This window comes from Malaclemys terrapin, chromosome 12 (assembly GCF_027887155.1).
Source record: "Malaclemys terrapin pileata isolate rMalTer1 chromosome 12, rMalTer1.hap1, whole genome shotgun sequence".
NCBI lineage: Eukaryota > Metazoa > Chordata > Testudines > Emydidae > Malaclemys > Malaclemys terrapin.
In genome coordinates, this window is record NC_071516.1 from 32,933,192 (window position 1) to 32,957,112 (window position 23,921).

General features: G+C 46.5%; 1 protein-coding gene across 2 annotated transcripts in view; it reads left to right on the forward strand.

Annotated features, from left to right (window-relative positions):
- MMP24 (matrix metallopeptidase 24) overlaps nucleotides 1-23,921 on the forward strand; it is a 154,998-nt gene that overhangs the window by 106,603 nt on the left and 24,474 nt on the right. For both annotated transcript variants that reach the window (XM_054045539.1, XM_054045540.1), the window contains exon 5: nucleotides 2,406-2,567. In XM_054045539.1, coding sequence (XP_053901514.1) covers nucleotides 2,406-2,567 — 162 coding nt within the window. The remainder of the gene's footprint in view (nucleotides 1-2,405; nucleotides 2,568-23,921) is intronic.

Genomic DNA, 23,921 nt, shown 5'->3' on the forward strand with positions numbered 1-23,921 from the left:
TGTCTAACTGCAGTGTAGACAGACCCATTGTGACAGTGCAACAATGCTGGCCTGTGGCTGGCCTGCAGAGGTGGAAGGGCCTGAAACCAGAAATGAAACAGTACATTATTGTCTCAGTATTTCAGAAAAGGTTTAGTATAACATCAGCAGAAGAGCCTTTGGACTCCCAAGGCCAAAAAATGTAAAATTCTGCTTCAGTATATTCTGAGAACAACAGTTCAGTTCCCAGATGCTCCGTGGGCACAACTGAGAGTTCAGCAGAGTATGAAGCCTTCACACATAATGGTAAGGTGAAATTTAGAAACGAGATACCTTTAAAAATTGCAGCCGTGTGGGGGAGAGAAGAGGATGGTACACTTGCCGTGATTTACTATTTATGGTTTCACAACCCTTTCAGGCATTCAACATTTTGAAGGACATAATTCTGAAGATTCCTGAGTGGCAAAGAAATACTGCATTCTAAGCTACCAGGGGCAAGCCAGCTATGTATGATAAAGAGGTTTTCAAGTTTATGGTGACCGAGCAACACATCTATGAGTGAAGTGGGGTGGTGCCCTACAGAAAAGGGCCTGGAAAGTACGCCCTCCCCTTCCTGCCTGAAATGTTACTACCCATCTGAGTTCCTACTATGGGAGAAGTTTGCAGCTATCCGCACCCAGGATTGGATGAAAATTCATGGGGGAATCAACAGGATGCTGCATTAGCTTCCACATGGATTACTGTCTTCCTGTAAGCTACTGAAACTTTTCTGCATTCTTGCAGTTACCCCAGTACAGCTACGGCCTACAATACAGCCTGCTTGCACTACATCTATCTATGGACTACAAGCAATTACCCCAGACAAAACAGACTCTCGATACCGCACACATGAACTAGACACATACCACAGGGACTGCTGGGGCTCATAATAAGGACTGCATCACCAAAATTACTCCCACACACACACACCTCCAAAGCATACTTCGGTAATAAAGAACTGAATAGCATTCTCCCCCTTCCCCTCTTCCTGGCACATTTCTGGAGTGCACACAACCCCCTGGTGTATTTTGGACAGTTAATTCGTTACCCATGAATTACATTCCCCTCTGGCCCCAGTACAGTTTACAGGTGGCTCATTATGGTGTGGCCTGGCCAATTTGTAGAGTGTGGCATACTACAAGGGAAGACAATGAAAGGCTCCTACTTTTAACACCCCAGCATATCTTTGTAACTATGTGCGAGTATCTAGTAAAAATGGCTTTATAACGGCTTGTTTAACTGTTGTTTGCCCTTCCTGAAATCCATTTTGAATTCCACATCGTGGGGGAGATGCCAAAACGCTGGCTTGCATTCCACTGTAAGCAGATACATGTTACTACCCAAGCTTGTAATTGCATTGGGTCATAAACCGGAAATCCCCCCAATTCGTATATTAATAACAACAAACATGGAGCCAGAAACTTACCAGGCTCCAGGGCTACTTCTGTCTCTTCTGTTTCCGCCGCCAGTTCCATGGCAGGGTACTCCTTCAGCACATCATCAAACAGCTCCTCTGAGTATGGACACAGGATGTGCTGTAGCTGCTTTAGCAGCGAAGCCTCCTGGGGACTGGCAAGAGCACAAAAGTCTCTTTGCTAGCTTGATCTGGCAACTGTTGGCTCCTGCAGTGCTATTTTAGACACGGGTCAGAAGGTCACCATTCTGGCTGATCAGGCTATCATGAACCACTGGGGGCTCGGGGCTCAGTGCAGTTCCCAGCACCTGGCCAAAGTCCATGTAAAAGAGGGAGGATGACGGGGAGCTCCTAAAGGCTACTCTTGAGATAGAAAGGCCAAGAAACAGTGATCTATGGGATTAAGGGATAGTGTGTCCCAGCAAACGTCATCGAAATTGGTATAGCTCCCTCCAAAAGTTTCAGTTTTGACAAATCTGCATTTTCCAATGAAAAAAACATATAGTTGAAAAATTCCTGAGATGCTTTTAACTTTGTGACCTCTAACGCTTCTGCCCAGATTCACCAGCCAAACTCCCTTCTCTTCTTACCTCCACCAGCCACATTTGAAACTTAATTTACTATGAGTACATCAAAACTTAAGGCCTAAAATAAATGTGCACCGAAGGAGAAATGTGCATGTGGTACTTCAAATGACTTTTTTTAATATGGTGGTATGTGAACCAATAAATTTTAGGAAACACTAGTGTAGAGATCCCTGGAATTACTATAATTGTAAATTGATTTTATATTGCCACACATTGTATGTGCTACGCAGTAGAATCCCTTTTCACTAGCTGGTAGTGTTGCTACTGGCTGCACAATATCTAAGGTTGATTCTTGTATTGAGAATGTCTAGGGTTTCAGCTATGGGTTACAGAGTTATTAACCTATCTAGCTAGGAAGTTAATTGGTACATGTGTTTTCTCTGTAGGGAATGATCTCTTTCTGGTTGCCGTCCATGAGCTGGGTCACGCCCTGGGCCTGGAACACTCCAATGACCCCAGTGCTATTATGGCTCCTTTCTACCAGTACATGGAAACACACAACTTTAAACTCCCACAGGATGATCTCCAAGGAATTCAGAAAATCTACGGTGAGCAACATTATCCATATGTTTATTTATACTGGGCCCAAGTGTGCTGCTGGGTATCTTACAGACACACAAAGGTACTGTTCCTCCCCCACAGAGTTTGCAGTCTATGAGCCAGATTCTCTCCTGTGGCAGGGAGGGTGGGGGGCCATCAGGAAGCTGGTTACAGCTCCCTGGTTCTCATCCTGGCTCCAGCCCCAGGGGACTGCTCTAATATTCACCAGCTGACAGCTGTCACTAAGGTGCTGCCCACCAGCTGGGATAGCCAAAGCATCATGATCTGGCCACTCCTTCCTACCTCTATATTCCCCTTACACCAAGGGCTGTGGGAGTGAAATGTAGGCACCAACTACACCAGCTGTATGCCTGCTGGGAACACCCCCCATACTGGGGTTATGCTCCCTTCTTGTCACTCAGGTGGTTCAAAAGAGTGGAGCAGGCCAGAGAACCTGGCCATAAAATTAGACACAAGGACAAAAAGCTATATGAGGGGTGCAGTGGGAGTAGGAAAAGGGTTAGCTGGCAAGAATTTGTGGTTTCTGGATCTGCTTGTGGAATTTGGGCTCATTTCTTTAACATTTTAAAGAACTAAAATTCTTCTTCGAATGATTGCTCATGTGAATTCCAATTAGGTGTGTGCGTGCTGCGTGCACAGCAGCCAGAAGATTTTTCCCCTTGCAGTATCCATAGGGTTGGCCTGGGCACCCCCTAGGGTCACGCCTTCGTGGTGCTCGGTATAGCGCCCTGTCGACCCACCACCCCCTCAGTTCCTTTTTACCCCCGGTGAGAGCTAGCTGGAACATCCCTTAGCTCTTGCCTCGGCAAGCGCTTTTTTGGCAGTGTCCACTTTTTGGTGTATATAGTTCTTCTTAGTAGTAGTTTAGTAGTTGTAGTATTAGTAGTTAGTTCATGAGTTTCCTTTGGGGAGGGTTTCTCCCGCGCCCCCCACCAACACTCCCCCGGAACTGGGGCATGCCTCAGTCCCTGGGGTATGAACTCTGTGAGGACTATGACATATCTATGCCCAGGATCGACCCACACACTTCCTGTTTGAAGTGTCTCCGGGAGAGCTACCAAAAGGAGAAGTGCAGGATCTCTGAAGGTTTCTCCCTAGGACCTTAAAAGACCGAGAGCAAAGGCTCAAGATCCTCCTCACAGAGGCTGCACTCCGACCTCAATCCACTCCAGGGTTGGCAGAGCCCATGCCAAGCACCTCCTTAGCGGTGTGGAGTGCACCGGCACCAACGCTGTGTGAGCTGGTGTGGAGGAAGGACTCCAAGGAGACTCGGCACCGCCACGGCTCCGCCCATAGGCAGCCTTCTGTGAGGTATCAGTCTAAGTCCCTGGTGCCCCAGAAGAAGAGGAGGCCAAAGTGGGGCCGCACTCCCCCATCCAAGCCCAAGGAGCCTGTGGCAGGGAGACCCAAACCGGGCAACATTACCTCAGCCCCACCGCCTCCCAGGGTCTCGTCGACTCCTGCCCCCGTGGGGGTCCAGTCGAGTCTGGGCCCTCACTGCTCTCCAGACCAGCATGGCAGAGAGCTTTAGCTCCCCTCTATGCTGGAGGCATTTGAGGTGGCTCGGGACCTTATACACCTTACGGTGCCATCCTCCCTACAGAGAAGGGACAAGTCACTGGTGACTGCCCGACCCCCGATTCCGTAAAGAGGCAAACCGGCGATGATGGTGCGCCGATCTCCATCTGCAGCACACCTCTCCCCAGCATGGGCCACCTGCTTGGGGGAGCCACACCAGTCCCCCAGCACCACTCGCCGTCACCGTGGAACACCGCTCCTCCGTGGTCCTTCTTGGAGACCTCGGAAGGGGAATCCCACTGCTCCAATAGGACCAGGAGCAGAAGGTCCAGGTCCCGGTGTGATCACCAGCCCTGTCCGGCACTGTGGCCTGCCCAGTGGCAACCCCTGGTGCAGAGGCCCTTCTGGATGCCCTGGGCTTACCATCAGAGCCAGGGACAGAGCCAGGGATCAAAATCCAGATCAGTATCAGTGGCGTCGGCATCCTTTGTCCCTCCAGGGTCAGTGTTGGCACCGGCACCATCAGCAGCACCGACACCCCTGCCTTTGCCTGGAGCTCCAGCACCAGCATGGACACTGGCACTGTTGACAGTGCGGCAGCGGCGACCTCGGCACCAGCAACTGTGGAGGCAGTGACATGGCAACACCGGGTGCCACATGACCCCCTTGGCGTCGAGGGGAGTGAGCAAGGCCCATTACCAGGGCTTTCGTCCTCTTCCTCCCCAGATAAGGCTATGGTGGGGACATCAACGGCCCCAGCCTTGGAGGACAGCAGGGTCTTACAGCAACTGCTGTGGCGGGTAGCCCAGAACCTGGCGATCCAGGCAGAGGAGGTGGTAGAGGATGCTGACCCCATGGTGGACATCCTCACCCCCTCTAGGCCTGCCTGCATTGCCCTGCCACTGATTAAGACCATCACTGAGACCACAAAGACCTTGTGGCAGACCCTGGCTTCTTTGCCCCCTATGGCCAAGAGGAATGAAAGGTGGTACTTTGTTTCCTCAAGTGGGTATGAACACCTATATGCCCACCCACCCCCCCTGATTCCCTGGTTGTTGACGCAGCCAATCAGCGTGAGCACCAGGGCTATCAGGGAACCTCCCCTAAAAATCAGGAGGCTAAAAGCTAGACCTATTTGGGAGGAAGGTCTATTCAATGGGGAGGTTGCAACTCCACATATCTAACTAGCAGGCCATCATGAGTGGATACTCATAGAACACCTGCGGCGCGATGGCCAAATTTGCGGAGTTGCTGCGACAGGACTCCCATGCAGAATTCTCTGCGCTGGTGGAGGAAGGGAAGCTGATATCATGGGCCTCCCTACAGGTGGCGTTGGACGGGGCAGATGCGGCCACCCATGCAATGACTACAGGGGAGGCAATGAGGAGGAGTTCCTGGTTACAGGTCTCTGGTCTCCCCTATGAGGTCCAGCAGACTATTCAGGACCTCCCCTTCAAGGGTTCGGCCCTCTTTACAGAGAAAACTGATAAAAGATTCCACAGTTTAAAGGACTCAAGGGCCACCCTCAAATCCTTGGGCCTCCATACCCCCATGACTCAGTGGAAGCATTTCTGGTCACAGCCTCCCCTGCGGTTCTACCAACCGCAAAACCAGCAGCACGGTCCTCGGAGGAGGAACAGGAGCAGTAGGAAAAGACCTCACCCATCCTCAGGCCAGGGCTCTGGCCAATCCAAGCTGACTTCAGGCCAAAAGCAGGCCTTTTGAAGGCATGCTCGAGTACGATGCACCAGTGCCATGACTGGATCCATCCCTCCTTACCTTTTTGTCCAGACTATCCCCTTTCTACCCTGTGTGGGCCCGTATCACATTGGACCGTTGGGTGCTCCGCATGGTAGAGAGGGGATATTCGCTCCTATTTTCTGCCCTCCAGCACTTCCATCCTCCTTCCTTGTCCCTCTTCAGGGACCCTTCTCATGAACAACTCATACAGGAGGTGCATTCGCTCCTATTGCTGGGGGGAGTGGAAGAGGTTCCTCAGGAGCTGAAGGGCAAGGGCTTCTATTCCCGGTATTTCCTAATACCGAAAGCCAAGGCAGTCTCAGGCCCATCCTAGACCTGCGAAATGTCAACAGGTTCGTGAAGAAACTGAAGTTCCTCATGGTCTCTTTAGCCTCCATCATCCCTTTCTTGGATCCAGGGGCCTGGTACACCGCCTTTGACTTGAAGGACGCGTACTTTCACATAGCAATAACTCTGTCCCACAGAAAATACCTCAGGTTTGTGGTAGCAACAACCACTACCAGTTCACAGTCCTCCCGTTCGGCCTGTCAGTGGCGCCTCGAGTGTTTACCAAGGGCAAGGCAGTGGTGGCCGCGTTCCTGCGTAGGCGACAGGTACAGGTGTTCCCGTACCTCAACGACTGGCTGATCAAGGACCGCTCCAGGGCTGAAGTGGATGCACAAGTTGACTTCATAAAAACATTTGAGAAACTGGGCCTTCTCCTGAACATGGAGAAATCTACGCTGTCCCCAGTTCAGTGGATAGAGTTTATAGGTGAGGTACTGGACTCTACACAGGCCAGGGCATATCTCCCAGAATCAAGGTTCCAGACCCTGGGCGATATCATTCGAAGGCTCAGGCAGTTCCCCACCACCACAGCAAGGAATTGCCTGAAACTCCTGGGACACATGGCCGCTTGTACCCATGTGATGCAACACGCCAGGCTCAGACTCCGGCCGCTCCTATCGTGGCTAGCCTTGGTGTAACGGCTGGTTCAGGACAGTTTGGACAGGGTCATGGCTCTGCCTTGCCCAGTCCTCGACTCCCTCCTGTAGTGGCTCGACACACAGGTGGTGTGTGCGGGTGTCCCCTTCATCAGTCCTCAGCCATCCCTCTAGCTGGTGACAGTCACGTCAGCCTTGGGTTGGGGCATACATCTGGGAGACCTCAGGACACAAGGCCTCTGGTCTCAGGTGGAGCTCAGTCTCCACATCAGTGTCAGAGAGCTGAGAGCGGTGCACCTAGCATGCCAGACTTTCCGAGCCCACTTGGCAGGGAGATGTGTATCAGTTATGACAGACAATACTATGGCGATATTTTATATCAACAAACAGGGGGGTGCATGCTCCTCTCCCCTGTGCCAGGAAGCTCTCATGCTGTGGGACTTTTGTCTAACTCATTACGTACCCCTGCAAGCATTATACCGCCCTGGAGTACAGAGTGAGTTGGCAGACTGTCTCAGCAGGTCGTTCCACAGCCATGAGTGGTCCCTGCGCCTGGACATTGCAAACTCCATCTTCCAATGGTGGGGTTTTCCCCAGATAGACCTGTTCGCTATGCGACGCAAAAGGAATTGCCAGCAGTTTTGCTCCTTTCTGAATCACAGCCCAGGCTCCATCTCGGTCGCGTTCCACCTCCCATGGGGGGACCACCTCCTATACATGTTCCTTCCCATCCCTCTCATTCACAAGGTGCTTCTCAAAGTACAGAGGGAAGAAGTTTCAGTGATATTAGTAGCTCCAGTCTGGTCCTGCCAGCACTGGTACACATCTCTCCTTGAAATGTCCGTGGAAGCCCCCGTCACCTTGCCAATCTTCCTGGATTTGTTAACTCAGGATCACTTCTATCTCCAGCACCCGAACCTCGAGTCATTGCACCTCACGGCATGGAAGCTCCATGGTTGAATCTGGTGGAGCTCTGTTCGGATCTGGTCAAACAAGTCCTTAGGAAACCCTCCACCAGGGCTACCTATCTGGCCAAATGAAAGAGGTTTTAGATCTGGTCGGCACAACACCATCCGTCTCCAACGCTTGTGTCCATACCCCTTATACTGGACTACCTTCTCGATCTTAAGCAGCAGGGGCTGTCCATGTTGTCAATAAAGGTTTACTTGGCTGCCATCTCTGTCTTCCATCCAGGTGCAGGGGGATGGTCGGTCTTTGCCAACCCTATGGTCGGCCATTTCCTGAAACGTCTCAACAGGCTATATCCGCACGTCCAACACCCGGTCCCGGCTTGGGACCAGAATCTGGTCCTTTACAGACTGATGGGGCTGCTCTTTGAACCACTGGCGACTTGCTTTCTGCTCTACTTCTCGTACAAGGTGGTGTTTGTGGTAGCTATAATCTTAGCCAGGAGGGTGTCTGAGCTCAAGGCCCTAACATCAGAGCCTTCCTACACTGTATTCTACAAAGACAAGGTTCAGCTCAGGCCGCAACCAGCATTCCTCCCTAAGGAACCAGGACATCTTTCTCCCAGTTTTCTATCCTAAGCCGCACACTAAGCAGCAGGGACAAAGGCTTCAGTTGCTGGATGTTCGCCGGGCGTTAGCCTTTACATCGAACAAACCAAACCATTCCGGAAGTCCATTCAGCCGTTCATCGCGGTAGCAGACAGAATGAAAGGACTCCCAATCTCCTCCCAAAGGATTTCATCATGGATCACGTCCTGCATCCGGGAATGCTACAACCTGGCGAAGGTGCCTGCCCCTCCACTCACAGCTCACCCCACCAGGGCACAAGATTCGTCAGCAGCATTCCTGGCACACATGCCAACCAAGGAAATATGCAGAGTAGTGACATGGTCCTCCATTTATACATTCACATCGCATTATGCCATTATCCAGCAGGCCAAAGACGATGCAGCCTTTGGTAGAGCGGTACTTCAGTCAGTGAACATTTAAGCTCTGACCCCATCTCCAAAATTTAGACTTGAGAATCACTTAATTGGAACTGACATGAGCAATCACTCAAAGAAGAAAAAACGGTTATTCACCTTCTTGTAACTGTTGTTCTTCGAGATGTGTTGCTCACATCCATTCCAATATCCACCCTCCTTCCCCTCTGTTGAAGTAGCTGGCAAGAAGGAACTGAGGGGGGTGGCGAGTCGGCAGGGCTCTATATCAAGTGCCATGAAGGGTGCCCAAGGGGTGCCCAAGCCGACCCTACTGATACTGCTAGGGGGAAAACCTTCCGTCTGCTGTGCACGTGGTGCGCGCACACCTAATTGAAATGGACATGAACAGCACGTCTCGAAGAACAACAGTTACGAGAAGGTGAGTAAACTTTTTTTATAGGTAATGATTCTGTATTTTCAGTGGGGAAAGGAGACTTGAGCAGGTAGGGGCTGGCAGAAAAGAGGAATCTGGGTGAGGAGAAGATGCTGTTGGAGAAAACTGTGGGTTGGGAAGATAATATGACCCTAGGGTGGGGGAGGGTGGGGAAGTGTGGTCAGAGGATGGTGACTGAGCAGGGAAATGAGCAGAAGTGAATGTTTGATGGACAGGTGAGAGGTGAAACAGTGAATACTTGGGCAGAGGTTCAAAGAGTGGCTGCATGAGGTGGGACAATATCAGGGTAAGGTCCCAAAGGGAATGGGAGATTTAACTGGGGAATAGACATTCACTCATCCTTTAAGAAATTTCTTTACTAGTTTGTGATTGGACCAAGATTTACCGTTAATCCACTGATGAAATGCTGGCATTACTGATAAATGAACCCTTACAGACAATAATAATGGACCATAACATTCAAGGAATAATTGATAATTTAGAATTTATGGAACGTGAGCATTCAAGGGAACCACATTGGTACTTTCTGATCATAATAAAACTCTTTTGCATTGTCTAAAGTAGCATTTACAGGTGACATCTTTTCCAGGATTCAGTATAATGTTTTGTACATCAGCAGAACGCAAATGTTCAACAGATCTCGAGATGCAATCACCCACATTGTCGAATTTAGTGAGCTCAGGTTGGAATGAAGTACTCATCCCTCTTGCTGAGTCAGTAGGTCTGGGTCCAAAGGCAGATGTTGAAATATTCCTCGTCCCCCACCTCCCCAGACAGATGCAGCAAATCCAGAAACCAAAGATGTCTGTCCCAAGCTGAGGCTATTGGAACCACAAAACTAGGTGACTGGGCAACAAAGTGGCAGATGAAATTCCATGTTGATAAATGCAAAATAATTCACATTGGAAAACATAATCCCAACTATGTAGAAAACATTGGCTCAGTGTCAAAAAAGCTAACAGAATGTAAGGAACCAGTAGAAAATGGATAGGTAATAAATAATTATCAACCTGTGGAACGCATTGCCAGGAGATGTTGTGAAGGCCAAAACTATAACTGGGTTCAAACAAGAATTAGATAAGTTCATGGAGGATAGATCCATCAATGGCTAAGATGATCCGGGAGGGTCTGGGTGTTCTGAGCCTCTAACTGGCAGAAGCTGGGAGTAGACGACAGGGGATGGATCACTTGATAATTACCCTGTTCTATTCATTTCCTCTGAAGCATCTGTCATTGGCCACAGTCAGAAGACAGAATACTGGGCTAGATGGACCATTGGTCTGACCTACTATGGCTGTCCTTATGTTCTTATATTCACTCTGACTCAATCCTGGTTGATCTTGTTGATTACTCTTTGGACTGGTGGAATGGAGGGAAAGGCGTCACATAGACCCGGGCAGTGTGCCCAGCATCCATCCAGTGCTGATGATGAAGCCAGTGGAGACTTTTGTGTTTGAGAACAGTGATTAGACTTGGCAAGTTTGTTTTCTCAATTACCTTGGTGTCAGGAATTTTGGTTTCCCATTTGATATTTAGATTACAGTGAAGATGGGGGTGCAGCATTTGTGTAGTCTTCTCTCATACCTGCTGTAGGTGGTCCAGGTCTCACCACCATGCAGCAGTGTCTGGTAGACCCTTATCTTGGTGTTCAGTGGTAGTTGCCTTTCCAATGTGAGAAATAAGCTCGTCATTGAGAGGTAAGTTGATCCTAATAGCAGAACTTGCGTATAACTTCTAGCACGGTGTTAACTATTGAACCCTCTGCTGTGGTCAACACACCTTGTGCCACAATCATTGTCTTCTTTACACTGATGGCTAGTACTAATTCATCACATGCTAGCGCAGAGCTATTGCAAAGTTGCTGAAGCCCTTCGTCACTGTGTGCGACAAGCACTGTCATTAGTGAAAAGAAATTCCCTTAGCAGCAGACTTTGCTTTTTGCTTAGTTTAGGTGAGTTATCACAGCCAAAAAAGCATGATCAGAAAAGGTATCAGTGGCTCACCTTTTTTTCAGATCCCCTTTAAAAACAAAAAAGCAGCATCAGATATGAAATTGACATCTTTGTTTTTTAGTCGGTTGTTCAGATCAATGTTCATTAAAAGTTTCTGCTGGTTCTGTTTGACTCCTTCCTAAACCAAAGTTACTTGAACAACAACAATAGTGAAGATGATACAATGTTATAGTCATAAGAGTTAAGACAATACAAAATCAGAGGGTTTTCTCCATAAGAGATAAGATGAGGCAGTGTTTTAGGTAGAGGCCTTCACATAACACAGTGTAATGAGAGTTCTAGGCCAATGATGGGGTACAAACTGGGTTAGTGCTGTGTTCCCAAGCTCACTGTATGTCGATATAACAACGAACTCTGCAATGTTCATTCACAGTGGGCTGTAGTGACACCAGAGTTAAGGCTGCACCACAGTTTTTGCTTAAGGAATGATGTTAAGCTTTCCCTACACTGTGTGTCTAGAACCTTAAGGTTAATTTAAAATATTCCTTGTACTTTTTAATATGCTTGAATTTTTAAGTTCAGTTTGAAAAAAGAACAATCTAAGCTAATTTCTAACTGTTTCCAAAATCGCAGCACAAATGTGTGTGAATGGAAGCAGCTTGGGGGCGGGAGGGGAAAGGACACCTTCTAGCCCCACCATCACTAACAGTCCTCCTCCTCCTCCCAGCAACCCCACCACAGCCTGCCACTCCCCACACCACCCTGCTGTTGTGCAATGCACTACCCTGGTGCTTTGCCTTCCGGATGTGGGGAACTGGAATGCCTCTGTACCCCAACACCCCATTAGCCCTGCAAACCAAGGAGACTATTGAGCCTCCTGAACATACTGGGCAAGGAAATCGTGTCAGGAGCAGTGCGCCAGGCTATCTTTGGAACTGCAGGTCAGTGGTATTCATTTTGGGGGAAACAAAATAGCCTCCCCTCCCCCCCACAACCCAGTTTACACTCAGTGAGGTAACTGACCCTGTATAAAAGTAACAAGGAAACTAACAACAGCAAACCCTGCAGTTAGTGACAGTTGATGTGCCCCACCCAAAACTTTGAAGGCAGGGCAATATCAAGCTAAGGGAAAAAAAACAGCATTCCTTGTCACCTTCACATGCCTATAATACCGTCTGCAACAGAACGCAGCATTCATTAGTATCTCCAACAGGTACTGGAAAGGTATGCATACCACAACTTCATCCAACTCATGCTGTCTCACACAACCTAAGCTGTGACCTCTGCCGTGTTCAGGGAGGATAATACTACGCGTGTGGACCGAATGCCAGTGAGATGGGCCGGTCTGGTGATACAAGAGAGCAGGAGGTCACTGTTAAGGTTTTGTGTGAGAGCAGGATGTTGGAGTGCGTATACTTGTTGGGAATCCACTGGAGATGGCAGTGAATGTCTTAGGGAGTACTGGGCTCGGATACTGACCAGGTTGTTAGACCATTTGACACTGTTATACCAAGGGACACTGAGTATTTTCCCCTTAATTACTTTAGAGAAGTTCTCTGGCCTGTGCTATACAAGAGGCCAAATTAGATGATCACAATGGTCCCTTCTGGCCTTGGAATCTGTGAATCTGTGAACTTTTATTGTCATGCTTTTAACAGCCCTCCAATTTAAACACGACAGGGCTGGTGGCAGGGCACGGTCAGTGTGGAGCCCTTGCCTCTGGAACTCCCCCTTTGGTCTGACGCAGCCTAAGCATGGCTTAGCTATTCCCAGACCTTCAAAAGCAGCGTAGGTTGAGCAAGGTCGAAATGGGTTAAAGGTGATGATGAAAATTGTTAGTCCTGACTGAAGAGTGGATGAGGAGGAGTTGGTTACTGAGGGGGCCCTGGGGGTTCCATGAATCCCTCACAGAATTCAGCCCTTAATGCAGAATTCTGCTACAGAAACATTTTTAATTTAAAATAACATATCTAGCTCTTATGGTTGCAAAGAAAACTTTCCAGACCAAGGATAACTGAAGCAATGTAGTCTTCCTGAGTCTGCAGAGAGGTTGGAAGAATACCTAAGCAGACTAAATTCTTGGTCTGTTGGAGTCAGTGAGGTTTATTTTTGTAGGAGACATCAGTGCCCACTCAGATGATGAATTTTCTAGGTTAACTGACTAAAGCCATCATGACCATGATGAGTGAGTTCTGGTGGGGTTGGGATTGGAGGACGGAGCTGGCTTGGAGATCTCAAAGCTGCTGTTTTCCCTGGCCAGCAAAGAGTGACTAGGGTGCCCAGTTTGATTCTCACAATTAACTGGGTGACTGAAGCTTTAGGCTGCAGCTTGCATGCCACGGAGCAGTTGGGACACCCTGGCAGGGGAGTTCACTTCCTTGGAGTGATCCTCTTGTCTTGCTTTGACAGATTGAGGTAGGAGACATTTTGTTATAATCCCTCTATTGTGTTTAATTTGTGAGTGAATTCAGTGCCCCTTAAACTAAGGGGGATGATCAAAACTATGCAGCCCTGTATTCTGTACAAGCTACATCACAAAAGGCTTGGCAGGGTTAAATCCAAGACCATGGATGACACATGGTCTGTGAGAAACAAGTTTTTGGTCTCTCATTCCTCAGAGTCGTTTGCAGCTCCATCACTAACTGCCACCACAGTTGGCACTAACTGCCCCCACTTTGTCGATTGGATTATTTACCTGCCCGTCCTAAACTCTCCATATGTAACCGAAAACAGCTCTTGATAGACAAAAGACGATGTCCTTTCTCCAAAGAGCATGTGGCCTCAGCTGGGACCAAACGTGCTGAGAGATGGGGATAAGCACAAGGGGTGGCTGGAGGGAGGGGCTACAGCAATTGGACTGTACCACTGTTCAGATCAGAGACACACATCTTCAGGATTTTGTAATTTCTGGTGATACTGTTGCTAAGTGGCAAGACTAGGCCTTGAACAGGTCAAGGATGGGGCTTCCAGGGGAGTGTGGGCACTGCTAGGAGGCCAGGGAATTAATGGATCCTGGCGACTGAACTCCCCTGTCCTCCCTATGTGAGGTCCCTTCAGGCCAGAACTGAGGCATGTTGAGTGTAGAGGAAGCTTCTGCAGCCTGTGTGCTGTGTGTTGTGTGGCTGAAGAGAACACTTCAGTCTGAAGGGCTAGTTGCAGTGTGGTGTCTATTAAATGTATACCACAAATTAAAAAATATAGAGGATCAAAAAAGTGCCACCATGGCTAAAAAACAAAATTAAAGACGCGTTTAGAGCAAAAAAGATATCCTTTAAAAATTTGGAAGGAAAATTCTATTATGGAAAATAGGAAGGAGCATAAACTCTGGCCACCAGTCAAGTTTAAAAGTATAAAAGGAATTTGAAGAGCAACTAGCCAAAGACCCAAAAACTAACAGCAAAAAAAAATTTTTAAGTACATCAGAAGCCTGCTAAACAATTAAAGGGGCCACTGGAGAGGAGAGGTGCTAATGGTGCACTTAAAGAAGACAAGATCATTGCAGAGAAACCAAATGAATAATTTGCATCAGTCTTCACTGCAGAGGATGTGAGGGAGATTCCCACACCTGAGCCATTCTTTTGAGATAACAGATCTGAGGAACTGTCAATAGAGGAAGTTTTGGAACAAATAGTAATAAGTCACCAAGACTAGAAGGTATTCACTGAAGAGTTCTGAAGGAACTCAAATTTGAAATTGCAGAACTACTAACTGTGGTATGTACCCCATCATTTAAATCAGTTTTTGTACCAGATGACTGGAAGATAGCTAATGTGATGTCAATTTTTAAAAAAGGCTCCAGAGGTGATCCCGGCAATTACAGTCTAACTTCAGTACCAGGGAAATTGGTTGAAACTATAGTAAAGAACAGAATGATCAGACATATAGATTAACATGATTTGTTGGGGAAGAGTCAACACAGCTTTGTAAAGTTAAATCATGCCTCAGCAATCTATTAGAATTTTTTGTGTGGGTCAACAAACATATGATGGACAAGAATGATCCAATGGATGTAGTGTACTTAGACTTTCAGAAAGCCTTTGACAAGCTCTTAAGCAAAGTAAGCAGTCATGGATCAGTAACTGGTAAAAGATGGGGTAAACAGTGAGGTGGTAAAATTTGCAGATGATACAAAATTACTCAAGATAGTTAAGTTCAAAGCAGACTGTGAAGAGTTACAAAGGGATCTTACAAAACTGGGTGACTGGGTAGCAAAATGGCAGATGAAATTCAGTGTTGATAAATGCGAAGTAATCCACATTAGAAAACATAATCCCAACTATACATATACACAATGATGGGGTCTAAATTAGTTTTTACCACTAAAAAAAGGGATCTTGGAGTCGTGGATAGTTCTCTGAAAAATCCGCTCAATGTGCAGCGGCAGTCAAAAAAGTGAATAGAATGTTAGGAACCATTAGGAAAGGATGGATAATAAGACAGAAAATGCCATAATGCCTCTATATAAATCCATGGTATGCCCACGTCTTGAATACTGCGAGCAGATCTAATTATAAAAAAATATTAATCTCAAAAAAGATATATTGGAATTGGAAAAGGTACAGAGAAGGGCAAAAAAAAATTTAAGGAGTATGGAACAGTTTCATAAGAGATTAATAAGACTGGGACTTTTCAGCTTTGAAAAGAGACAACTATGATAGAGGTCTATAAAATCTTGACTGGTGTGGAAAAAGTGAATAAGAAAGTGTTATTTACTCCTTCACATAACACAAGAACCAGGGGTCACCTAATGAAATTAACAGGCAGCACGTTTAAAACAAACAAAAGGAAGTACTTCTTCACACAATGCACAGTCAACCTGTGGAACTCATAGCCAGGGGATCTTGTGAAGGTCAAAAGTGTAACTGGGTTCAAAAAAGGATTAAATAAGTTCAAGGAGGAAAGGTCTATCAATGGCTATTAGCTAGGATGGGCAGGGATGGAACAACATACACTGAGTGTCCCTAGGCTCTGTTGGCCAGAACTGGGAGTGGATGATGAGATGGACCACTTGATTGCCTGTTCTGTTCATTCCCTCTGAATGAAGCACCTGGCATTGGCCACTGTTGGAAGACAGGATACTGGGCTAGATGCACCATTGGTCTGACCCAGTCTGGCTGTTCTTATGTTCTTACCTTCTTGGATATGAGGCCAAGGATCACCTTTGCCCCTGATTGGGTAGGAGATCTACAGTATTGGTCCACTGCTACAGATTAATGGACCCATAGATTTTTCTGAGCTCTTTGAGGGAACATATTGTATGGATAGTGGACCACTCTGTCGATAACCTGGTAGGACAGTATGATTAATTTTGTCCCCAACTATCGACACAGTGGCTCCTAAATGCCTCCTCTCTCTGTGTTATCTTCACAGGTCACCTTGGTATTCAGATGGTCAGCAACACATGAAGCATGAAGGGAGGAGGCTAAAGTGCCAGTGATGGAAGTCACTCTCAAGGTGATCAGTCATGACACACAGACTTTTTGAAGTTTTATGCCATGGTTGTGATGGAGTTGAAGAAAGTTTTCTTCTTCCCCACGCAAGAAGTCTCAATCCAGGGTGCCTAATCGCATACACAGGGTTTAGCATGTCTTACTGTGACGAATTTTCTATCTACTTCACTGATTAGGCTCAGACCAGATAAGTTGCTTCTGTGGTGGCAGGTCCATGTCATGCAAATAAATGCAATGTTTTTCTCTCATTCAAATTCAGCCGGTTTTGCTCATTGATGTTCTGAAAGTGCTTGGCGAACTTAGAGCTACAACCTGTGGTTTGGCTCTGATACCTCTTGTTTGGCTCTATCAGGCACTGGTTCACAATTGGTGGATATAGTCAGTGCCTGTAATAGAGGTTAGAGTGGCAGCATCTCTTAAATAAGCATTTGTTAAGCCTTTGGTCACAAAGCCATTATCTCTGATGCTGTTGCTGATAAGTGGTCTGTCTACTCTTCGGAGCTGAGGGGCTCATTCTCCGCTGGAAGAGACATGCTGTCATTGCAATAGCATACTGAAAAGAGAGGGCAGCGCAAGTGGCAGTAGGAGCCAGCTGGCCCGAGTACATATCTAGTTTCTCAGATGGGCACGAACTCAGGACAGCTCCCCGCTCCCACTGCTTGCACTGCCATGGCCACATTCTATTTTTAGTATTAGCTCAATGAGACCCACCACAAGCATACCTCCTTGAGCTGGGTATCATACCCAAAGCTCAGAGTGCCAAACCCAAAACAGTCAATCTTCAGCCTGCCTCCAGCCTTCCTTCTTGGGGACAGTTACAGGGAAGCGATTCTGGCAGTACTGAAAATCCCAAGATTGCATGGGCCTCTTTCACTCTGGATTTAGACCAGGCTATGGTACAAAGACGGTCCTGGTCTGATGGTCTGTTGCTAAGAGGTGTGGGGGTTTTTAGTCAAAATCTATGCAGCTCATTTAGATCTTTCAGCTGCTTTTGATACCCCTGACCATAGAGCAAGAGTAGTAATGTTCTCTAAAAAAGGACCCAGGGGCTGTGTGTTGTATGAGTGCTCTTCTGCCCTAAGGATTATCTCATGTGGAATGTAGCACGGTTTTCTTCACCTTACTGACCAGAATGAGGACAACTCTGGCTAAAAGCCCATCCTGATTTGATGGCAAAATGAAGGCAGCAATGAGAAATAAAAAAGCAACGTAACAAATGGAATAAGGGGGAAACAGACACCAATTGATATGAATTCAAAATTATTAAGTTCAGAAAATGTATAAGGGAACTAAGGACATCAGGGAAAAATCCATGGCTGGCACAGCTAGGGACAATAAGAAGGAGTTTTTAAAGTTTATTAGGAACAAAAGAAATCCTAGGAATGGTATAGGCCCATTACTAGATGGAGATGGTAAAATTGTTAATAATGATGCAGAAAAGCCAGTAGTGATCAGTAAATATTTCTGTTCTGTATTTGGAAAGGAGGATTATGTACTTGTATCTCATGAGATGATGTACTTACCAGTCCATTAATAACTGAGGAGGATACTAAACACCATCTACTAGGGATATGCATTTTTAAATTAGAAGCCCCAGATAACTTCCCCCAAGAGTCTTAAAAGAATTTGCTGAGGAGATCTCTGGCCCACTGATGTTAATTTTTAATATGATATTTTCTGTCTTCTTATCACTCCCTTTCTTAATGATTCTCAACATTCTGTTTGCTTTTTTGATTGCTGCATTGAGTGGATGTTTTCAGAGAACTATCCACAATGACTCCAAGATCTCTTTCTTAAGTGGTAACAGTTAATTTAGACCCCATCATTTTATATGTATAGTTGGGATTATGTTTTCCAATGTGCATTACTTTGCATTTATCAACATTGAATTTTAGCTGCTTTTTTTTGCCCAGTCACCCAGTTTTGTGAGATCCCTTTGTAGCACTTCTCAGTCTTCTTTGGACTTAACTTTATTGAGAAGTTTTGTATCATCTGCAAATTTTGCCACTTTTTTTTTTAACCCCTTTTTTCAGATCATTTATGAATATGTTGAATACGACTAGTCCCAGAACAGACTCCTAGGGGATACCACTATTTACCTCTTTCCATTCTGAAAACTGATAATTTATTCCTATCCATTGTTTCCTATATTTTAACCAGTTACCTATCCATGAGAGGACCTTCTCTGCTATCCCATGACAGCTTACTTTGCTTAAGAGCTTTTGGTGAGGAACCTTGTCAAAGGCTTTCTGAAAATCTAAGTACACTATATCCATTGATCCCCCTTGTCCACATTCTTGTTGATTCCCTCAAAGAATTCTAGCAGATTGTTGAGGCATGATTTCCCTTTACAAAAACCATGTTGACTCCTCCCCAAAAAATTATGTTAATCTACGTGCCTGACAATTCTGTTTTTTACTATAGTTTCAACCAGTTTGCCCAGTAGTGAAGTCAGGTCAGGCTTACTCGCCTGTAATTGCCGGGATCACCGCTGGAGCCCTTTTTAAAAATTGGCATCACATTAGCTATCCTCCAGTCATTTGGTACAGAAGCTGATTTAAACCACAGTTAGTAGTTCTGCAGTTTCACATTTGAGTTCCTTCAGAACTCTTGGGTGAATACCATCTGGTCCTGGTGACTTCTTACTGTTTAATTTATCAATTTGTTCCAAAACCTCCTCTAATGACACCTCAATCTGGGACAGTTCCTCAGATTTGCCACCTAAAAAGAATGGCTCTGGTTTGGGAATCTCCCTCACATCCTCAACTGTGAAGACTGATGCAAAGAATTCATTTAGTTTCTCCGAAATGGCCTTATCATCCTTGAGTGCTCTTATAGCATCTCAATTGTCCAATGGCCCCACTGGTTGTGTAGCAGGCTTCCTGCTTCTGATGTACTTAAAAATGTTTTTTGCTGTTACTTTTTGAGTCTTTGGCTAGCTGTTCTTCAAATTCTTTTTTGGCCTTTCTAATTATATTTTTACACTTCACTTGCCAGAGTTTATGCTCCTTTCTATTCTCCTCACTAGGATTTAACTTTCACTTTTTAAAGGATGCCTCCCACTGCTTCTTTTACTTTGTTGTTTAGCCAGGGTGGCACTTTTTTGGTTCTCTTACTATGTTTTTTAATTTGGGATATACATTTAAGTTGAGTCTCTACTATGGTGTCTTTAAAAAGTTTCCATGCAGCTTGCAGGGATTTCACTTGCGCTGCACCTTTTAATTTCTGTTTAACTAACTTCCTCATGTTTGTGTAGTTGTCCTTTCTGAAATTAAATGCTACAGTGTTAGGCTGCTGTGGTGTTTTCCCAACCACAGGGATGTTAAATTTAATTATATTATGGTCACTATTACCAAGCGCTCCAGCTATATTCACCTCTTGGACCAGATCCTGTGCTCCACTTAGGACTAAATCAAGAATTGCCTCTCCTCCTAAGATTCTATGTTACAGTTTGGTTCATTTAACATTTTTACTTCATTTGATTCTATGGTTTCTTTTACATATAGTGCCACTCCCCCATCAGCATGACCTGTTCTGTCTTTCTGATATAGTTTGTACCCTGGTATTACTGTGTCCCTTTGATTATCCTCATTCCACCAAGTTCTGTGATGCCTTTTTTATCAATATCCTCATTTAATACAAAGCCCCCAAGTTCACCCATCTTATTATTTAGATTACTAGCATTTGTATATAAGCACTTTAAAAAATTGTCACTTTTTACCTGTCTGCCATTACATGATGTAATTGAATGGGACTCTTTTTCATTTGACTGTTTCTCATCAGATCCTACCCATATTTTATCATCTTCCATCCTCTTCTTCTTACTAGGACATAGAGAATCTCCATGAATAGATCCTCCCCTAAGGGATGTTTCTGGACGAAACACGTGCTCTTCTGCATCTGTCGGCTTTCCCCAAGCCCTTAGTTTAAAATCTGCTCTACGACCTTCTTAATTTTAAGTGCCAGCAATCTGGTTCCATTTTAGATTAGGTGGAGCCCATCCTTCCTGTATGCCTTATACTGCTATGCAATATACAAGCTATATTAGGTCCAATATTTCTTTAAAAGGAATAATATGCACACAGCTTGCCATCCCAAATGGAGTTTCCTAGACACTTCAATTTAAAGACAGTGGATTAGATAAAGCAAGTTTATTAACTACAAAGAGAGAGATTTTAAGTGAGTACAAGTAATGAGGCATAAAAGTTAGAAATGGTTACAAGAAAAATAAAGATAAAATGCATCTGGTGCCTAACTTAACAAACTGTGTTAAATTTAATGCAGAGTTTTCTCTCCACACGCATTCAACAGTCTCACTGACCAAACTTCTTCTTCGAGTGCTTGCTCGTGTCTCCTGGTTTTAATCCCTGCTTCACATGTAACAGGCCTATGTCTGTTAGTGACCCGCACAATAGTTGTCTGCAGTGCCTCGTGGAATCCCACGTGAAGGAGCATTGTCACATCTGTAAGAACTTTCGACCGCGGACACAGAGGGAACCCAACACAACATACGACTCAGGGCCCTCATAATGCAGGCAGCCCTGTGCTCAGCCTCGGCCCGAAATGGAACCCAGCACTTCGGCCTCTGTGCGTAGCACACCTCAGGCACTGGGCTCCTCCCGGCACCGTTCCCCATCCCCAGTGCTGAAAAAGAAGCCAAAGAAAACAGAACCGGGCAAGCCCGATAAAGGTGCTCTGGGCAAAGGACCCTGTGCGGCCCTTATGCCCACTCTGGACCCACACAAGGGCTCTGCCCTAGGAAGTGTCCCCCCACCCCCAGAAGATCTGCTACCAACTCCGGGGTCTTGGTCGTGTCTGTGGCCAACGAGAGGGATAAGCAGGGTCCCACCAGTTCCACCCCTAAAAGTAAAGACTCTAAGAGATTGGACTTGTTTGATCGCAAGATTTATTCTACGGCCAGCCTCCAGTTTCGGGTGGCGAACCACCAGGTCCTCTTGGGCCGCTATAATTTTAACTTGTGGGGCTCCATTCTCAAGTTCAAAGACTCCATGCCCCAGGAGGTGGCCCAGGAGTTTGCAACTCTGGTGGAGGAAGGCACCACGGTGGCTCGGTGCTCCCTCCAAATGGCCTGGGATGCGGTTGATTCGGCTGCCTGAGTGGTCACCTCAGCAGTGGTTATGAGGCACGGTTCCTGACTCCAGACTGCAGGCCTGCTCCAGGAGATGCAGGCTTCTATCCGAGACCTCCCATTTGATGGTGTCAGCCTTTTCTCCAACCAGACGGACGCACAGCTGCACGGCCTTAAGGCCACACGGGTGACTCTCCGCTCTCTGGGGATGCACACTCCTCAGATGTTGAGGCAGCTGTTCCGGCCTCCTCCGCCACCGCGACAGCGGCAGCCTCATCAGGGGCCTACAAAGAAACAGGACACTGGGTTTAGCCACTGCTGCCCGTTGCTGTCCCGCTCCCCTACACAGCCTGGCCTGGCGAAGCACCAAGGGGACCAGAAGCGCTCATTTTGAGGCTGCACCCAAGAGCAACGCACCAGCCATCTGCCCGGATTCTTCCCGCCCTTTCCTCTACCTCCTCTCCCCTTATTGTTCGGCCTGGGCCAGGGTTACGTCGGACTGCTGGGTCCTGGACATAATTGCTCGGGGCTATACATATTTTATCAGGATGATACTGATCAGCAAATTATGAGTTTTCAAATGATTGTTACAATAGTGTGTAGGGTGTGAATACGGGGTTCATTCTGTTACAGTTCCAATATTCAAAATAAGCAAACGAGATGACCAGGGTAAGTAGGCCAGTTAGCCTGACATCAGTCCCAAGCAAAAAAAATGAAAAAAATTGATATAAAATTCAATTGATAAATAATTCAACGATGGGAATATAATTAATTACAGTCAACATGGCTTTATGGAAAAGAGGTCTTGTTAAACATCTGTTTTCATTCTTTGAGAAGATTACAATAGCTGCATAGATCTACTGTATTTAGACTTTTGTAAAGCATTTGACTTTGTATCACACAACATTCTGATTAAAAATTACTTCTAGACAATATCAATAGAGTACATGGTAACTGGCTAAGTGACAAATCCCAGAAAAGTAACAGCCAATGAGGAATCATCTTTGCATGGGAGTGTTTCCAGTGGGCTTCCTCAGGGATCAGTTCTAGGCCCAATGAAATTCAATATTTTCATCAATGTTTTGAAGTAAATATAAACTCACTGCTAATAAAATTTACAGATGAAACAAAGATTGGCAGAGTGATAAATAATAACGGGGACAGGGCAATCACACAGAAAAACAGGGTTCTCTTTGTAAACTGGACCACTTCAAACAAAATGTGTTTTAATACAGCCAAGTGCAAAGTTACATCCAGGAACAATGAACGCAGACCCTATCTTCCAGGGCCTGCATTCCACGGGGACTGTGCCTGGAAAGCAGTGACTCTGAAAAGGGTTTAGGGGTCATAGTGGACAAACAACTCACCATGAGCTTCTCGTGGAGAAAAGAGTCACAAAAATGATTCAAGGGCTGGAGAAAATGCTTCGCTGTGAGAGAGCTTTAAAGAGCTCCATTTGTGTAACATATCAAAAAGAAAAGTAAGTTTATTTGATTATAGAGTCTAGGTATGTTCATGGGGAGGTAATACTAGGTACTAAAGTTCTCTTTAATCTAGAGGATAACAGTATAACAAGAATCTGTGGCTGGAAGATGAAGCCAACAAAAATAAACTTAGAAACAAGGCACACATTTTTAACAGTGAAGGTGATTGAACACTGGAGAAAACTACCAATAGAAGTGGTGGATTCTCCATTTCTTGATGCCTTTCTGGAAGATATGCTTTAGCATATCCGCATAGTGCCTCTCTTCCCCACAACGATGGGTATGTCTACACGGCAATTGGACACCCGCAGCTGGCCTATGCCGGCTGACTTGGACTCTCAGGGCTCAGGCTAAGTGGCTGTTTCATTCAGGGCCGGCTCTGGCTTTCTGACTGCCCCAAGCAAAAAAAACAAACAAACCTGCAGCGCAGCTGGAGCCAGGGTGCAGGGGGACTCCCTGCCCTGCAGATGTGCCCTGGCTAGCGGGGGAAGGGAGAGGGAGCAGGGGAGAGAGAGAAGGGGGGCGGCCAGGGCTTCAGCGGGGCGTTGCCTCGTGGCCCCTCCCGCTGTGCCCCCTGCCGGGAGGGCTCCACACCGCTCCGGTCAGCTGGGAGGGAAGGACGTGGGCTGCCCTGCCGGGCTTGCTGCAGGGCGCTCCCGTCCTCCACGCCGCTGCCCCCTACAGGGCAGCCGGAGCAGAACAACAACAACAAAAAAAAGCGGCCGTGCCGCCCTAGGATTGGGCGGAATGCCGCCTCCTACAAGCTGCCACCCCAAGCACCAGCTTGCTCAGCTGGTGCCTAGAGCTGGCCCTGGTTTC